The sequence below is a fragment of the Ahaetulla prasina genome, chromosome 7 (assembly GCF_028640845.1).
Source record: "Ahaetulla prasina isolate Xishuangbanna chromosome 7, ASM2864084v1, whole genome shotgun sequence".
NCBI lineage: Eukaryota > Metazoa > Chordata > Lepidosauria > Squamata > Colubridae > Ahaetulla > Ahaetulla prasina.
The window spans coordinates 48291230-48310555 of record NC_080545.1 but is presented as its reverse complement, the minus strand read 5'-3'; the positions used below and the strand labels follow the sequence as shown (position 1 = coordinate 48310555).

The 19326-nt window shown below is 41.7% G+C and overlaps 1 protein-coding gene across 1 annotated transcript in view; it reads left to right on the top strand.

Moving 5' to 3' along the window:
* Positions 1 to 1748: 1748 nt before the first annotated feature.
* Positions 1749 to 19326, top strand: part of GRIP1 (glutamate receptor interacting protein 1) — a 409502-nt gene continuing 391924 nt past the window's right edge. Inside the window, exon 1 of the mRNA XM_058189644.1 lies at positions 1749 to 2010. Within this exon, the coding sequence (XP_058045627.1) occupies positions 1956 to 2010 (55 nt within the window). The 5' untranslated portion in view covers positions 1749 to 1955. The remainder of the gene's footprint in view (positions 2011 to 19326) is intronic.

Genomic DNA, 19326 nt, shown 5'->3' with positions numbered 1-19326 from the left:
TGGGGGGGTGGAAAGACAAATAATGAAATCAAAACCTAGGTCAAACTTTTTTTTAAAGAAGTAAACCTAATAAGCATCTGATTTATGATCTGAAAAATGCAAAAATATATAATTAGGCATTGATAATTTTAGGGACTTGCTATGCATATCATTCCACTTGGGAGAGACAGAGTATCCTCTTAGTCAAACCCAGGATGATGAAACTGAATCAAACTCAAAAAAGCCACAATGGTGCACACATTCAATAAATATACAGAAGAATTTATCCTGTGACCTAGACTTTCTTGGGAAAAATAACGAATAAGCCCTGGCCTAGAGGATTAAATAGGAAATATGGAAGTTTTACTTCAAAATATTCTGTAGTCACCATAATTATCTTCTTGATGCAACTTATTACTTTAAAAATCCTACATACAAAACTGACAAGAGAGCCATGTCCAGCATTAAACTGTGCCTGAAGCAGCCCAGCAACAAGTGTTTCATTCTGAGATACAGAAGATGAATCCTTACAGGTTCAAATAAAGTAGTCCTATATATTTCAGTCATCTGGACACAAAAAGCAAGTGACATAAATGGTTTGGACAATTGCAGTGGCAGAATAGGTTATCCTTGGAAATATTTAACTCTGGAAGGATTGTGCATTGTGGATTTGAGTTCAGATTCAATCAGAACACAATGGAATAAACAATTATTTTGTTTAAAATAAAACTAGAGGGATCTTTTTTCTTAATTCCCCAGCACCTATTCTTTTATTTATTACAGCTTTATCCAGCTTTTATTACTTTATAAGTAACTCAAAGCGGCAATCATACCTAATCTTTCTTCCTCTTATTTATCCCACAACAGCAACTCTGTGAGCTTAGTAGGACTAAGAAATAGTGAGTAAGATCTGAGGGGCACAAATCCTATCCACTTGTTGGATGGAGGGAGCAGCTTTAATTGATCCTAGGGGTTAGAGCCACTAAGAAAGCAATTTTATGTCGTGTGTTCTATGGCTGTTTTAACTGAACTTGTAATCTGCCTAAACCTGTACAGCAGATAGGCAGGATAAATAAATTCGTCAAAAGCAGTGTTGCACTACATTAAACTGTGCATTTTCTCCGAGTTCAAATGAACAGCAAAGCAGGTGCAATTGTTACTGAAGATCCAACTACACGGAAAACAGTACCGAAGGAGAGTTGGGATTCAGGGGCAGGAAAAGAGATCGAGGGAAGAGCCGGGACTGCGGAGGGAGAAGAGATGATATTGTCTTAGCAATTAATCATGATACGCGACGAGGGTACATTTAGGGTGCATCTTCAACCCAACGCGTGGCGGACTTCGCTCCCGACTGGGCGTGGGGCGCGAGAGGGACCGGTGGCGGGGGGGCGCACGGCGGTCTTGACTTCCTCCTCAATCCGCGGCTCCTTCTTCTCCGGGGTGCCCGTCTCCCGCTCTTCCAGGGCGTCGAGGGGAGGCGTCTCCAGTGAAAGCAGCTCAACTGGCTCATTCCTCCTTCCTTTCTTCCTTCCCGCTCTTCGTCCATTGTGCAGCCGGCAACTCCAGCACTCCCACCTGCTGGCAGCGGCGAGGCGAAGCAAGCGACGTCCCCCCTCCGTTTCATTCACCCCTCTGCGCGCGTATGTCCCCAGCTGAACCGGGGAGAGCCTCCTCCTCCTCCTCCTCCTCCCGCCAGCGTGCGGAGTCGCCCCCTTGCCCTTCCTTCCTCTTCCCCAGCAGCACCTTCCTTCAACGGAGGCAGCGTTGCAATCAGCAGCGCCGTCCCCGCCTCGCTGCTTCTCCTGCCCAGAAGAGCCGCCGCCGCCGCCGCCGCAATTCCCCGGGAGTGCAAGTGGGGGAATAGGGGCCGGTGGTTGGACTGCTGCCGCTGCCGCCTTGGACTGTAATGTGCTCCCCGCTGCTGTTGTTAGTGCCGCAGCCGCAGCAGAAGCAGCAGCCGCAGCCCTGAAGGAGCCATGCCGGGCTGGAAGAAGAACATCCCCGTCTGCCTCCAAGCCGAGCAGGAGAGAGGTGAGTGAGCGCAGGGGGCGCAGAGCGGGGGCTTCGGGGGCGCCGCGGCAGGGAAGGGCTGAGCTGATCAGGACCCCCTTCCCTCGGCGCCCCTCCCGCACCCCCCTCCCTCAGGTGCCCTCCGCCTTGTGCCGCGCTCTCCTTCCCCTCCAAGAGGCAGGGAAGCGAGGCGGGGAGGCAGGCTGCCAGCAAACGGGGGAGTGTCTCGGCAAAGGCTCCTGTGGGCTGCTAAAGCAGGAGGGGGCGCCACTTTCTCTTCCGCGAGTTAACTTTTCTTTGCCAAGGCACCTTGTCTCGCCTTGCCTCGTCCCTTGCTTCCTACGGGGCGGGGAGAAGGGGTGCTCCGTGAGACAAATGCTCTATCGGGCCTGGCCTCCCACTCTCCATACCATTCATCTCCTTGAGAGGGGTACGGACTCGGCAAAGTTTAAGTCTCTGCTGGGGGATGGGGGGTGGTGGGGCTCTAATAGCTTCCCTGCGATAGTGAAGACGGACAGAGAGAAGCTGCCTTGATTAGGGAATTGGAACGAGGCTTCCAAATTGTCCTGATTTTGGGGGGGGGGTGTTGGGGGGTGACGAGGGAGGAGAGTTTAAGTGCCTCCGTTCTGGTTTGTGATTTTCCTTTCAAACGGATTGGCCTTTGGTTCAGGGCGTCTGATACTCACCAACAGGGTGCTGGGCAAATTATGGAATTCTGAGATTCTTGGCCCTTGGCACACTCCTTGGGATTTTGTTTCCTACAGGAGTAGATTTTGTAGCAAGGAAACGGTGATTTTGTGCATTTCTGAAAGTATTCAGATTTCTAGATTTCCCACCATTTCAAGGAATCCCTTTTTTTTTCAGATATACAAGATCCTAAATGTTTGATTTTTAAAGTTGCACCCAAGAACCTTGGAGAAATCATGCTCCTGTTTTTGAGCTGGGATCTTTCTTGGCCCATCATGCAATAAAAACTTGTCCTGAAATAAGAGATTACTCTGTATCCATAGCCTTAAAGTAGCCAACAGAAAATCCAGATAACAGAAAATTTACAGATTTCAGTTAATAGGCTCTACTTTACTTTTTAAGTGTCATGGAGTTAACATGTTTTATTAAGCAGGGTAGAGAAGGTTGCAGAATGTTCATTAACTGCTATTATTATTGAGCTATGTGCTTCATCCATGTTAAAAACTATCTGAAAAGAAAGAACATGTGCTGGTGTCAAAAAGAGTAAAAATAGGTCTTGATTAAATTTGCAAAACTATCATTTATCTTCAAAGACTGTATATTTTATTGCTTATTCAGTAATCATGCAAAATACCTACAAGAAATTACATATAGAGCTCATCTTCAGGAAAAATTGGAATTGCTAAAACTTTTTGGAAAAAAAATGTTTCACAATTTATCTCTACTGTAATAATAAAAGCTGCAGTGTGATTTACTGAATGGTGGGGAAGGTTGTAAGCCAATTTATTGAAAGACAAATTGACTGCAGCAAACATTGTTCGTAAATATGTGGTTGCTTTGGTTATTTACTGCATTGTATAATTGTAACACATTGGCCTTGATGTTTTCTGGTAATTTTTCAAAATCAACAAACTTTTGAATGTATTGCTCATTCAAACAGCTTTTCAGAAGCCACTGGGTTTACTTTTTACAAACTGTGTGCTTGTAATATTTATGTGTGTAGAGCTGCATAATTTAGGCTGTGGTATAATATATCTGATGGCTTAAATATATTACCGATCAAAATGTACGGTTTATTTAACATAGGGGATCTTTGGTTTGTAAGACAACCATTTGTCTGAAATGGTATATAGGGTTTCCTGCCTGAGCAGAGGGTTGGACATTAGAAGACCTCCAAGGTCCCTTCCAACTCAATTATTCTAAGATGTGACTATAATGAGATTTAAATTTCATTGACAGGGTAATCAGTGCAATCCTATTTGCTTCTACCCAAACTAAATGTATTGGATTTTAATCCATATTGGCAGCCTAAAATAAATTAAATGCAAAAACAATATGTATTTGAATGAAGTTAAATCGTTTGGAAAAAAGGGATGATTGTAATGTTACAAAATGATACTGCTAATTTTTCATGGAGAAAAAAATTCCAAAAGATTTCTATAAAGTAAAGGCAATAAATCAATATTGTACATAAAAATTAGGATCCATAATACTGTATTTTATTTTTGCCTGTATTCTTTTCTTATTATGGTAATGAAGTTCAACAATTGCTTGGCTATATTTTTATATGCTGTTCTGAACTAATAGGTATAATCTTTTTAAACAGTTTATAACCTTGTTTGCTTAATTTTTTGTGTGTGTTTATGCAATTATCATAGCACATTTTACCAATTTTTGTTATTTTTTTCTCCTTGGGATAAATGAATAGTTTGATATTTGAGATAGTTCCATTTATAATGCTCCGTCTTCACTAATCAGTTTAGTGCTGTTTTAGATTATTTTTTCCTCTTTCTACCGAAATATAATATTCTCTATATAAGGAATAGATAAAATGATCAGAATACATAAACTGGTGTTGAATTAGGATTTGATGATGAGAGAAGATATTAAAAAAATCCTTCAGAAAAATAGCTAGTTTACATGATATGAAGATCCAATTTCATCATGATGTTTGTTGACTTAGAAAGCAGTTATAAATACAGTTAAATTCTGATTCAGAGCCAGTTTGCTTATAACTCCCTCTGCTGTTAGTACATAATATTTTTATTCTGAAGATCAGTTTTAGAAATCAAGCCAACCTGTTTTGTTTAAAACAAAACAAACTTGTTTTGTTCAAAGAATAAGTATTCCTTCTTTCAAATATATGTATATTTATTGTGGGCAATAGATATACAATAAACTGAAATACTGAAAAAAAAATTGTTTAACTGGTGCTTGGAAAAAGGTGTCTGAAAGAGAGAATGAATTCCATCCATATCATTTTCAATACAACAAATTCAGTCAACTGGATGAAAGTACTGTATTGAGTTGCATTTCACTGTTAACACATAAGAAAGAGCCCTAAATAATTCAACAGCCAGCTTGAAGTTCACTACTGAAGTTCCTTTTCTCATAATAATTTGTAGTTGCCTATCACTAAATTCTGCCTTGAAAAAAATGCTTATGTATTTACATAACATTTGCCAATTTATACTGAAAATTAAAAACAATACCAAATGTATAATAATAAAATGAAGATATATATTTACATTTTAATCTGAGTTTGACTTATTTTAGAACATTTTTTCCTGGACAAAAACAGAAGTATTGTAACTCATTGGGAGGAAAATATTATTCTGTCTCTATAGTTCCAAACTCAATCTTTTAATGGAATTAAGTATATATTTGTGTGTGTGTATTCCTATTGGATTTTAGACCAAGATATTTAAGATCACAGCCTCAATTCTAATTCAATAATTTAAAGTTTATATTTGAAACAATTTTAATCTTTTTTTTAAATTTGGAAAGGCGAATAAATATTTTTTAGAAAAACGCTGTGTATAAAATATTTGAATTATAGTGACTACTGTATGTCTGTAATTTAGCTACTGGGATAAAACCTTCCTGCTTCACAACTGACATATTTATTTATTAAAAGTATTTATATAGCTGCCCAACTCACACACAGTGCTCTAGGCAGCATATAATATTAAAAATCCACAGTTTAAACAACACAGTACTAACAACACAATCAGGCAAGCTTCTTGAGCAGCTCTGAATGGGTCCCCAAGCCCACTGACAAAACTATCTTCAAGGTCTTGTGGAAAACCAACAAGGTGGGAGTCAATCTTATCTTTGGGGGAATAATGTTCCAAAGGCAAGGAGCCCCCAACCCAGAAGGTCTTTTATTTAGGTCCCACCGGATGTACAGTACTTCCTGTTGAGAACTGTAACATGCCCTGCCTTCCTGCTCTGATGGGTTGGGTAGACTGGGGAGAGGTGGTAATTGGGGATAGGTGGTCCTTCAAAAAACCTGGCTCCAAGCCATATAAGATTTTAAATATGATAACCAGCACTTTGAATTGCACCTGGAAACAAATAGGCAAACAGTGCAGCTCCCACAAATGAAGCGACACATGTACACATTTGTCCAAAATCCTAAGGGCTACTGTATTTGGGACCAACTGAAGCTTCTGGATGCTTTTTAATGCATCCCCATATAGAACATGTTACAATAGACCAAACAGGGTGACCAAGATATGAATGTATGTGAGAAGGGCCCTTTGGTCCAGGAATGGCTGTAACTGGCATACAATATGCAGTTGTGCAAAGGCTCTCCTGGCCACAACTGTCATCTGCTCCTAAAGCAGGAGTCACAAGTCCAAGAAAACTCAAATTATGTACTAGGTCTGTCTGGGGCAGTGCAACTCCATCCATGACCAAGGATGATGTAATTCTCCCAAGTCCAAAGGAGCCGTGGACTTAAAACCACTCCATCTTGCCAAAATTCAGTTTTAACCTGTTGCTCCCAATCCAGATCTTAACAGCCACCAGGCACCAGGAGGTTAAACTTAACTCACCACAAACTGAGATGCTCAAGAATGAGCTGCTGGTAATATCTCATCCCTGCTCTCATCCAACAGTTTCATGTAAGTGTTAAATAGGAGCAGAGAGAGCACCAATCCCATAGGAACCCACAAAGCAAGGGCTGAGGGTGAGACCTCTCGCTCCTGATCAACATTGACTAGAAATGGCATCAGAAAAAGGATGTAAACTAGGACAACACTGTGCCCCCCTCAATCCCAGTCCCCAATACTATTGACCATGGTATTGAAAGCTGTTGAGAGGTCAAGTAGATCCTGTACCAAAGTCACGCTCCCACCAAAGATAATCAAAAATCACAACTAAAAGTATTACTTTTACATATAAAAAGTAAAAACTATTAGTATATCATAAAGTATCTTTAAAATTCAGGATGTTTTCCCAGATTTTTTACTTATGCTCGTAAACTAAATACAATTATAGGATGCCTAAAGCACATGTGAGATGACATTTAAAAGAAGAAAGGAAGAAAGAATTGGGCTTGGGGAGAGGTTGACATTCCAGTACTCTTTCCAATCAGATTGAATGAAATTGTTTTGGAGATTTCTGTGTTAGATTTACAGATCATCAAAGCTGATAGGAGTCAAATGCATAATGAATCCTGCTTGTGGTTTAGAAATGCGGTATCTTGAGAAATGCAGAGCTTGGAATTAAAATGTTAGCTATTTATACATGATAACGTGTATGTCTGTGTGTGAGTGTTAGATTACTTCTATATGTCTAGTATTTTAAATACACAATTTGTTTACTTGTTGCATTTCTTATTTTGTTTTTATAGCTTATGGGTTGACCCCCTAGTTTTTGTCACTAAAACAAGAACTCTGAGAGGATAGACTGGATTGAGAGAAAGAGGAAAAGGAAGAATTGTGGACCTAACTCAAAATCATCCAATGAGCTCTGAGATCAAGTAGGACTAATACCTGGTTCTCCCCAGTCCATATCCAAACCCAGTGCCTGAACCACTACAGTATTTATATAGTTGCTACTACTATTACTGCTTCATCATGAACATTCTGATCAGATATGTAAAGTTCCATACTCCCTGAGTCATACTCAATTTGTTTATGTATATTTAGATTTGAATAGGCTATTGAAATCCAATATGGCTATTGTAATCATAATCATCCCAGTTTCCAGACAGAATTATTCTACCTTCCTCAAAAATGGAAATAAAAAATCTTATAGAAGCAACATTTATATTCCTGTTTCTTCTTTTACAGTTTTCAGGATGACAGCACGTGAGACGAGAAGAATAATCCCTTAGGAGAGAGAGGAGAATAAAATAAAAATATGAGAGAAAAGGAGGAAAGCAGAGCTAGTGAAAGACTGAGATCATAAATACAGTTGATTTTGTTGAGGGATCAATATTTACTGCAACACATCCAAAATCATAATATTTTTATGTTACACTAATTTCATTTAACTTGAAAACCTCAGTCCCAGTTAGCATGATCATTAGTTAGAATTCATGGGATTTAAGAGCCCAATAATATTTGCAGGTTTATTTATTTAATTTATATTGCTGCCTATTCACCCATGGCGACTCAAGGCAGCTTATAGAATATATAACCACATTTAGAACAATAAAACTAATAAAAAGAATCAAATAAATTAATATAGTATAATATAATATAATAAGGTTGTTATATTAAATATACAGAAGGTTGTTAGGTATTGCATGGCTACATCCTAGATCAGTTCTACCAATGTTCAGAAAATTGTGGTGCTTGATGAGAACAATAGTATCATCCACTATCCTATGTCATTTCTATATATGGCCTTTTCCAATAGAGTATGGAGAAGGCCCCTAATGTTGAAATACATTGCATTTGAAGCTGCTTATCTACTACATCTCCAATTTTATTAGAAATCAAAAGAGATGGGGAATTTATATGGACCCTTACTGAAAGCACATGCTAGTTTGTTGCATCATTTAACCTCTTCTTTTGAATAAGCTCTGGCAATGGCTTGGCTGAAGGAGGTTGCAACCCAGGAATACTAGCTCTTCTCCGCACAGCAGTAGACCAAAAGATTAGACCTGTACCATATAGGAACTTTCAAACTATCTCTGTTGATATTAAAGGAGACTGTATTTTCTTAATTGAAAAATGGGGTGGGATTGACTTTTTAGAATGTTTCTATGGTTCTGAAGAGTAAATCCATTCCTAATGACCTGCTGTCCATAATATTCTCTCATATTGTAAATTTAGGATTATGTTATTTTAGGGCTAGGCAACCTGCTGCTTTTCGCAATTCCTGCTGACAATTTTACAAGCCTTGTAACATGAAACATGAGTTTGTCAGATTAGCAGCAGTGTCGTTGCACAGGTTATTGTTCAATCTGTGGCTGTTACCAATGAAAGTAGTCCACCACCTAGCCATGGAATAAGAGATTGGTCCTCTGAATCCAATCCTGTGCACTGCCTCTTAGAATCTAGTTCTTTTCAAGCAGTAGATTCATTTGCATAACTGAAAATGTAAGCAAGATTAACCAGCTTCTCTTCTTTCCAAATTGTGCTTGAAATGTCACAGAAGAGCCATCAGATGGAACACTATTGTATATTAGAGGGAGCCTTGATAAATAAAAGAAAGCTTCCACATAAGCTGGTGAGAGCTGGTGAGCCAAACAAGGGAAGGGGTATATTTGCCAATGGGAAGAAAAAGGGAAAGAGATACTACTCTCAAGTTGTTGAGATTTGTTTACCCAAGTTTAGAGAGTTTAGTTTTGTGTAAATATTTATAGTTCTGTTTGTTCTGAAATTTTCTTTAAGATTTAAGCATATAAGCAATGGAGTGGTTGCATTTCAGATAATATGGTTTTTAAACTTCAGGATGGGGAAGTCTTTTCAATCTGATGGCTGCATTCCAGGGGTTGGGAATCAGTTCACCAGTTTATGGGCTGCATGGCTCTTATTTTCTTTCTCATATTCACCCTCATTTCCCTATTAATCCTTTTGTTCTTTTTCTCCTTTCTTCTGATTTTTCCCCTTTCCCTCCTCCAACTAGTAATTAGGCTTAAAAACCTTTCATTGGAACAGTGGAGATTAAAAAACTATGTTGCATATGAAGACAGTTATTTTAACCCAGAATTGGCACAGAAGCAAGTTGGATGAGGTTTAGAAAAGGCAGCTGTAAACCACATCCAATCTATAGACTAGAAATTCCCCACTCCTACTTTAACACTTGGCAATATTAAAATGAAGAAATGTTGGTCATTTTTTTCAAGAAGAATTCAGTTGGGAAACTTTACTTCAAATAGAGTATCTCAACCATTCTCCATTTGAACATTTTTTATACTTTGAATTCTTTGCCCATGCTATAGTAACTTTGTTTATTGCTATTTGTTTTTGTAAAGTGTTTCCATTTTAGAGGAAAGCAAGGTGATTGGCTAAACATTTAGAATGATTGCTACAGTAGCGGGTTTGCTGGAAGGTAATTTATGATTTTTATGCCATATCATGTTAAACTATTAGTGGGTATGTATTGCAAATTAATGTCACTTATTTGCTAAAACTGTTTAAGTGTTTAAATAAAAAATAGCATGCATAATATTGCAGTATTAGAGATTCAAATTTTGAAGAAATACATGGTAAGAGTTAGCAATGCACTAAACCTCTACCTAGACATTTTATTTACTTTCATAAGCCCTTCAGTAGGTATTATTTATTTCAGTATCTCCAGTGATTTGCATATATATGACCTACCATTCTGAGCGTCAATCTTTTCTGCATTTTTCTTTTACATTTTTAAACAATAAAATAGTATTCCCCATTCACTTTTTTCTCTGGCTTTAATTTATAGCTTGAGTTTCTCTGGAGATAAAAGGATAGAAATACTTGTTCTAGGACTTTTTACACTGAATTTGCTCTATATGTCATAATAGTGCACATTAAGTTCTATAATTTACAGATATATGAATATTTAGTTTCTTCACTGAAATATATAGTTTCTTCACTGTAAATTCCAAGATGATTTAAAACACAATCAAAACCAACAATGTTAAGTAACAAGCCAACTACAATTCTGTTATCAAAAAAAAATTTAAACAAATCAACATTTGGAAGATTTTAAAGCAGTTTTCAGCCACTTCATATACTATACATGCAAATAGTACCACTGTCTCCAAAGTATTGCCAGCAAGATTCAAAAGTAATGTCAAGAAAGCAGTGAGAAAAAGTTTTCTATATATTTCAGTATATGGTAGTTTTGCTCAAAAAAGAAAAGGAAGGAAAAATACAAATGAATGCATAATGGCTATGCATTACACATGGAAACAAGAACCTGGGTTTCTTGAATCATCTTTATTGCTAATAGAGTAATATAACAGAAACTTGAAAGTTTACCAAAGTAATTTTTATTTATTTATTTATTTATTTATTTAATCAACTTATATTTTCCAGATTAACTTATATTTAGCATAATTAAGGCAGAGTTTTTCTGAATCTCTCACATTTCCCCCCTTCCCTAGATTTAAGAAATCCCTTTTGTAATGGTCTTGGCTCCACTTCTGTGTTTTCAGTTTTAGGCCTAGCCTTGCTATTTCATTTGAACTCTAGGCCACTGATGGCAAACCTTTTTCTTGTTGTGTGCCGGAAGTGCGCGTGCGCGCGTGTGATAGTGCACGCACATGCCAACACCCATAATACAACGTGAATACCCATGTGCATGTGCACATGACCCCCCATGCATGCGCCCTGCATTGCGCATGTGTGCCCCGGCATATGTGCTTCACCCCCGCTCTGCTTTGGGCCTGGAATATTGTTATTGCGAGGCAGGGCTGTTTGGCCCAACCGATTCTTGCTGTGTCTGTACACGGTGGGCTTTCTGATGAACTGGCAGTTACCACAGCGGCTTGTAAAGCTCAGGGGAGGGAGGGAAGCCCCAGCCTGCTGCTCCTGCTGCTGCCACCGCCTTGCCCTCCAGCAACAGTGGTTCTTGTGCTGCCGTTTCCCCAGGGGCAGAGAGGGTGGTGGAAGGCTGCAGTCATAGGCCGTTTGCGACAGCTAAGAGGCAGAGGCTGCTCCTGGAGCAGCCAGAAGAAGGAGAAGCTGCTGGCGGGGAGGTAAGCTGCCCCAGGAGGAAAGGGTTGCACCAACCTTTGCTAGCGCGAATGGTCCCGGTCCTACTCTCTCTCTCTCCCCCCCCCCCCGTTCTCTTTTTTCCTTTTGAAAAATTGATTCGGCAAATAAGCACCCTGGTCCCGATCTCTCCTGAGAATCCTTCAGACATGGATGTCTGTTAATTTACAGGCACCTCTACTTTCAGCAACCCCATCCAAGCGCTGGTGGGTGGGTAGGGGGCTTCTGGAGAGTCAAGGGTTAACTTTCCAGCACTCCCCCATCCCGCGATCTAAACCCAACTGGCTTGTCCACGTCCCAAGGACACACACACACCTTTTCCGCTCAGCAGAACACTGAAGAGACAGCACCAAAAGACAAAGAGGTTTAGAGGTGTTTGGTTATGTCAAGGGGGAGCTGAACCTGGCAGGACTGTTAAAAACGATCTCAAGAAACCCAGGTTTGATCCAAGTATGCATGTTTCTCAATCACTACTTGTTAAACAACTGACATGCGAACAATATTGATTGCCTATATGCATCTGAGTTCAATTTAAACTACTGGTAGCTACCTATAAAGCCCTTCATAGAGCAAAAGTATTTGAGAGATTACCTTTTTCCGGTTACATTTTCCTGTCCTATTAGAACTGACAGGAGAGGAGTGCTCTTGGTTCCATATTCTTTATTAGGGAGTGCCATCTCTCACTACCCAGGAGAACATTCCTTTCTATCACGGTGCCTACCATTTGGAACATTATTCTCCTCTCCCCCAAATTTAGATTGTCCCTGATCCTGCTGATCTTCCAAAAGGTCTTAAAGATGTTTAAGTTGTTTTGTTTTTACCTCAGTTTTCAATTATGTACGCATTGTTTCTCTTGTTATCTGTTGTTTTATTGAGTTTTTAACTGCTACTAGCTATAAATTTCAAAAGGATGGCCTTTTGAATTGAAATAATCAGTAAACCAACAAATAAGCCTGTTCTCTTGTGTGCTGCTTGGAGAGTCCAAGCATGGTTTCAATTCCATCTGATTGGCCAGAGACTGAGTTATAAAATCTTTGGCCATGCCTCTTCCTCCTGGCCAAGCCTCAGTTTTTTCAACTCAGTCAGCCTAGAGAGACACAAAAACAAGTTGATCCTTACAAATTTGATTGCACAGAAGAAAGTAGATTTAAAAGAAATATAAAAATTTGCTGTGGGGGAGTTTCTGCAGCATGGCGGAGACTGTGGTTTGCCATTTCGCACGGAGATCGGTGCCGCGACAGCAGCCATGATCACACGGTTAGCAAGATCGCACAGATAAGAAGCAATGTGTTGAGAGCCAAAGCTCTGTGAGGCCATCTGAAGACCGAGGCTTCAGTTAGCAGCTAGGGAAACAGCCAGAAAGTGCACAAATAAACCGTGTGGCCAGTTTTAGTGCTAATATCACATTGCAGGCATTTGTGACCATGTTGCTGGTCTTGCACCCTTTTGCCTCTGCTGCTTCTGCTGTGTGCAGCATTTTTGGCACTTACAAACAGTGTTGCCGGTTTGGCACCCAATTGAGGCTTGGATTCGCAGTGAGTAACCAGATTTTTATTTGGGGTCAGTTTTGCCCTTTTGCAATCCAACACCTCAGCAATTGTAATTCAATTCTTCCGGGTCCCAGTTTGTTTGAGGCAGATAAGATCAGCAGTTGCAACTTAAGATGGCGGCCCGCAGGGAGTCAATTAGTAGCATTTCTGCTGAATCATCTCCCAATCATCAGGAAGCTGAGGTCTTGGAGCCCAGCAGGGCTCGATCAGTGCAAAAAGGGCCTTCTACCAGATCTAAGGCCAAGTGCCCAAGATCAACCTCTTCTGCTTCTGACAAGAGGAGACAGAGAGCCTTGGAAAAACAATATGCTAAGGCCCAAAAAATGGCAGGGGCTACAAAAGATCCAGAAGTTCCTGGGAGTTTCAGGGCATTTGGATTTCCCTTGGGAGGGAATTTGGCCCCCCAACCTTTACAGGAGGATCAGCTAAACTGGTCACCTAATACATAATTACAAACCTCTAAGAATCTCAGACCCTTCCCTTTAAGGAAGTGGTTAATCCTGCTTCAAGCCTGGCCATTACAGGATTGTGACCTGGGTCTGGCCGTACAGCTTCTGCTCCATCTGCCTCGTTTACTCCAACTGCAGCAGGGCTCTGTCCTGAGGAGAATATGGAACATGGTTTGTTGGCAGAATTGTGTAACATCATAGCACAAACCATTTCACAAGCGATTGATGCAGTTCTCCAACAGAGGGGATTACTGCAATCTTCCCAGCCAGTGACATTACAATCTCATTTTCCACCGGAGGCTGGCTATCTTAGGGAGGAAGCCTCCCCTCTCCCTTCTGTACACAGCAAGGCTTTGCTGGTGGAAGAGGACAAAATGGGACAGTATAATTTATCACAGGATGAAGGTATCTCTCCAGAGCAGCCCACATATTCTGGGCTTTTCTGTCCCACACTATTTAAGACCTTGTTGTTTAAGGCCAAGTCAACGGCCAATTTGAGGATGTCTGGGGAGCTAACCACTACTTCCTCAGAGCCTCAGGATCCATGTTCCAGCCTCTTTACAGAAGAGGTGACAACTCAAGAGGTGATTCCATCACCCAAGTGATGGCGCTTCCCCATGTGTACAGACAAGTGGAGAGAAAGGCTAGCCCCTTTTATAGGAGCCAGGTTTTTTTGGGGCCCTGAGTTGGGAGTGTCAGCTCCCAACTATCAGAGATCATTTCCCCAGGAACTGGACTGATCTCAGGACAGATCATCATTCTGAGACAGGGCTAGACAATTACAATCCAGGCGGTCCTTTTGTGGTGTCAGTAACTGGCCCTACCACCACACAAAGTGACTCTCACTTGCAGATCCCCATTGGTGGCAGATTAAAGATGTTTGCCAGCCAGTGGCAAGATACCACTACTGATGCCTGGACATTATAAACAGAGAGCTCGGGGCTCACTCTAGAATATTGTTCTACCCCACCAACAAGGTTTGTCAGGTGACCCTTTCCCAGGGAAATCACCAAGAGAAATTTAATGGAAGCAGAGATCCAGCACCTACTGGATATCAGGACAATCGAGCCAGTGCCAGTGGGACAGAAAATTTGGCTTTTACTCAATCCTTTTTCTGGTTCCCAAAAGTTTGAGGGGCCAAAGAGCCATTTTGATTTTGAAAGAACTCAATGTTCATATAAAGTACAAGAAGTTCAAAATGCACACCATATTGATGGGCATCAGACAGGGAGATCTTTTAACATCAATAGATCTCAAGGAGGCATACCTCCATGTCCCTATCAGGCCATCTCACAGAAGGTTCTTGAGATTCACCTACACAGGCCACCACTGGCAATACAGGGCTTTGCCGTTTGGCTTTTCATCGGCTCCTCGAAACTTTACCAAACTTCTGGATGTCGTAGCAGCCCATTTATGGGCGAAGCCCATAAGGCTACAATTTATCTTGACAACATATTAATCCAGTCATCATCCCGACTTTAGGCACAACAGGACCTCCAGGTCACAGCCAAAACTCTCCAGGACCATGGGTTCTCCGTGAACTGGGAGAAAAGCCATATGTCACCTTCCACCACCATCACACATTTAGGACTGGTCATAAACATGCTGACATCTCAGGTCTTTCTGTCTCAGGAATGCCAAACCAGCATACGAGCCATGGTGTCACAGGTCAAATCCTTGAGGCTCGTCCCATTACTACTTCTTTCCCAATTATTGGGAAAAATGATTTCTTTTCTTGCTATAGTCCCTTAGGCCTGGTTTCATACACAGGTCTTACAATGGCTCCTTCTGCCCAGTCAGTGGGCAAGAGTCAGCAATTCAACATCAAGAATCTGAGTGCTTCAGAGAGTGCTACATTCATTGGACTGGTGGATGTTGGCAGCAGTGGAGAAGGGATGCTTGTTCAAAGAACCCACCAGACTGGTCCTCACCTCAGATGCCAGCCTTCTCAGATGAGGAGGCCCATCTGGAATCTCGAAAGATCCGAGGTCGGTGGTCTTCAGAGGATCTCCAACATGACATCAATTGATTGGAACTTTGAGCAGTTCATCTGGCATTACACCATTTTCAGGATGTATTGGTGGGTCAACATGTGTTATTGTTGACAGACAATATGACAGCCAAAACGCATGTGAACAAGCAAGGAGGCACCCACTCCAGCTCTCTAATGTGCGAGGCAAGGAGCTTATGCCTTTGGGTGGAGAGCCACCTTTTGTCGCTGCGAGTGGAACAAATCACAGGCATCACCAACACCCAAGTGGACTGGTTGAGCAAGTCAACAATTGACCAGTCCAAATGGTATCTCAACCCGGACATATTTCGCCAGATAACAGAGAAATTTGGCCAATCAATCATGGACCTTTTTGCCAGTCCTTTGAACAATCAACTTCTGAGATTCTTCTCCAGGTTCGAGACCCAAGAAGTGGAGGGCACCAACACCCTCCGCTGCCCGTGGCCTCCATGCCTGTTACATGCCTTCCCTCTGACCCATTTCCTACTGAGGGTCATTAGGAAGATTTTGGATGAGGACGTGGAGGAAATACTGGTGGCTCCAGATTGGCCATGGTGGCCGTGGTTCGTGGACCTCATGACACTGTCCATTGCTTATCCTTGAGAATACCACCACACCGAATATCCCTCAGCCTGGGGTCAGTGGAGCACCCAGCCCTCAGTGGCTCCAATTAGCCATTTGGCTTTTGAAAGGGAGATCCCAAGGAAGGGTCACTTTTCTGGTAAAGTGATCAAAACCATTCTAGCCTCTCACCGGCGTCTACATACAGAATATACGAAGCAACATGGGCATCCTTTTGTCGCTGGTATGTCAAGAAAAGGCTAGCTGCTACTTCTGTGACAGTCACAAGAGTGTTGGAGTTTTTACAAATGGGGCTGGATAAGGGTTTTTCCATGAATACTCTTTGGAGGCAGATGGCGGCCTTGACCACAATCCTCCTAGGAGAAGGGACAAATCCCCTTTCACAGCACCTCAGGGTGCGTAGTTTTTTTTAAAAGGGGTCTCTAACCTTTTACCACCGAAGGTCCACTGCTATCCGACCTGGGACCTGTCACTTGTCTTACAGACTCTCATGGCCCCTCCATTTGAGCCCTTGGACTCTGTCACCCTCAAACTATTGACCTTCAAGGTTGCCTTTTTGGTGATGATAACTTCTGCACACAGAATATCAAAGCTGGCAGCCCTGACTGTAAAACTGTGCATTTTTCATCCAAACAGGGTCGTACCCCAATTGGCTTCAACATTTGTACCAAAAATCAATACTTGGTTTCACAGGGCACAAGAAGTGATCCTGCCAGATTTTTTCCCTAAACCCAGAGATCCACATGAATGTCGCTGGCATACCTTGGATGGCAGGCCACTTCGCAAGTACATACAGCAGACAACCTCATTCAGAAAGTCAGAATCGCTGTTTGTTTCTTTTGAACCCAGGTCTATGGCAAGAAAATTTCACCATCTACCATTGGACGCTGGCTGAAGGCCTGCATAACACTGGCCTATGAACACCAGGCCAGGCCTGCTCTAAGACATATTACTGCACATTCGATGAAAAGTGCAGCCACCATGGCAGCTTGGGCTACACAGGCCTTGATCCAGGATATTTGCAGGGTGGCTATCTGGGCTTCCCCTTTGCCTTTCATAAGGAATTACAAGTTGGATATGTTTGCCTCGGCAGAGGCAGCTTTTGGAAGGCGTGTGTTACAGCAGGTTCTGCCAGCCAAGGGGACCCTGGACCAATCGAATTTCCACCCTACAACATCTTAGCTTGGGTATATCCCATGCTTGGACCTCCAAGCACTGCACAGGAGAATGAATGTTGGACTTACCTGAACATTCTTTCTATGTGTGCTGCAGGAGAATCCAATCCCACCCTGCTTCTGTCATGGTCCGGGGTCCAGGAGTGGTCGATTTCATCGGGTTGGCTACGTCCTCTCCAGATCCATGTTCTTGTTGAAAAAACTGAGGCTCGGCCGGGAGGAAGAGGCATGGTCAAAGATTTTACAGCTCAGTCTCTGGCCAATCAGATGGAATTGAACCCATGCTTGGACTCTCCTGAAGTGCACATAGAAAGAACGCTCAGGTAAGTCCAACATTCAATCTCAGTGAAATCACTGGGACTGTTCCCACATGTAAAAGCTCCCCAGATTGTCCCCAAACTGTTAGCTATCAAGACTTTTTCTTTGAAAGCTTTCTGCCAGATGAATCTGTGAAATTTGAATGGAACTTTCAGTGCTGAGATAAACCCACTAGATTTATTACAACCTTAAACTAGATATAAGTGGTGCTCCTTGTAAGGCTAGGCCATCCAACTGATTCATCACTGCTTCTGTATTTTCTGCTTGCCATCAAGGATCTAGAATGTTTATTGGTTGGACAGAATGGGGCATGGCCAGTGGTGGGTTGCCCCCAGTTTGGACTGGTTCTTGCGAACCGGTAGTAAAACCGGGGGCAGGGTCTGCCCACCCACCTGGATGTCGTCATAGACGATCTGCGCATGCGCAGAAGCTTCTGTGCATGCGCAAAAGCTCCGTGCGAGCACAATCCTTTTGTAAACCATTAGTAAAGGTAAGTAGAACCCACCCCTGTGCATGGCCTTCTAAAATCCCAGAGCCCATTATTTTGACTCTTATAAAAAGCAAAAGGTGCCACACACCCATCAGTACTGTCACAGGGTGGGAACAAATTGCATCATATTAAAATCTAATAAGAAAATGCATACAGCTGGCCAGTTTATGATATCAGCACAACCACCAGCACCTTATTAATTATCTCATTACATACGCCTAAATTTCTCTGTTGTACAGGATAACAGCTCCAGGATAGTCATTTATGCCAGCTCAAGCACCCACAGGACATTACTACACATTCACAGTATTGAGGAAGAATACGATCCCTCTTCAAATGGGGAAAATGCCAGGCAAAATTCAGTGATGATCTTCAGAATAACCTTCCAATTTATTGGGAGATTAGTTATCATGAAAACAGCTTTGTTTGTTTTAGTCCCAGAGTGTATGTTTGGGTCTTGGGTTCATTATTAGGGAAGGCTTTGAGTATGGGGAAGATGGTATGCAGACTGAAGCGGGTTACCAGCGGTACTTTGGAAGGTGATATAGGCCAGTGGAAGAGACAGGATTCAGTAGTGATGGAAACAGAGAGAGATGATCATCTCTTTTTGAGATTACTTGGATGGATGGCCATAATTTGGAGGCTCATTGGGCAATTTTTCATGGCAAGGCAGCAGAGGAAACATGGAGTCCAATGGCCAGGTGAACAGCCTGGCAGAACAAGACAGTGGTCTTTTTATTTCCTAAAGAAGAAAAAAGTTGAAGGTAACCAACATTATGTGGAACAGTTACTTCAATTTGCAAATGCTTTGAACCTCCAAAATAGGTGGAGTTGGCTCCACATGGTACAGTATTTTGTTTTTCAAGCTGTACATTGAGAACATGAATTTTAATAATCTTACAACTATTGAAAGTGAAGGCCAAAGGTGGAATCTGAAAAAACTGGCATCCATACCAGTGATTAATAAGAAACTGAAATGTTGATATAAACTATAGCAAAAAAAAATATTCCTCTTCCAGTACCTGATGCTGAATTCACTTGTGGTTAATGCAGCCTCAGGGAAGACTTGATCTGGAAGCCATATGGCACAGATTGACAAGAGAGATGGAAATTTATTGTCATGGGCTGTTGTGACT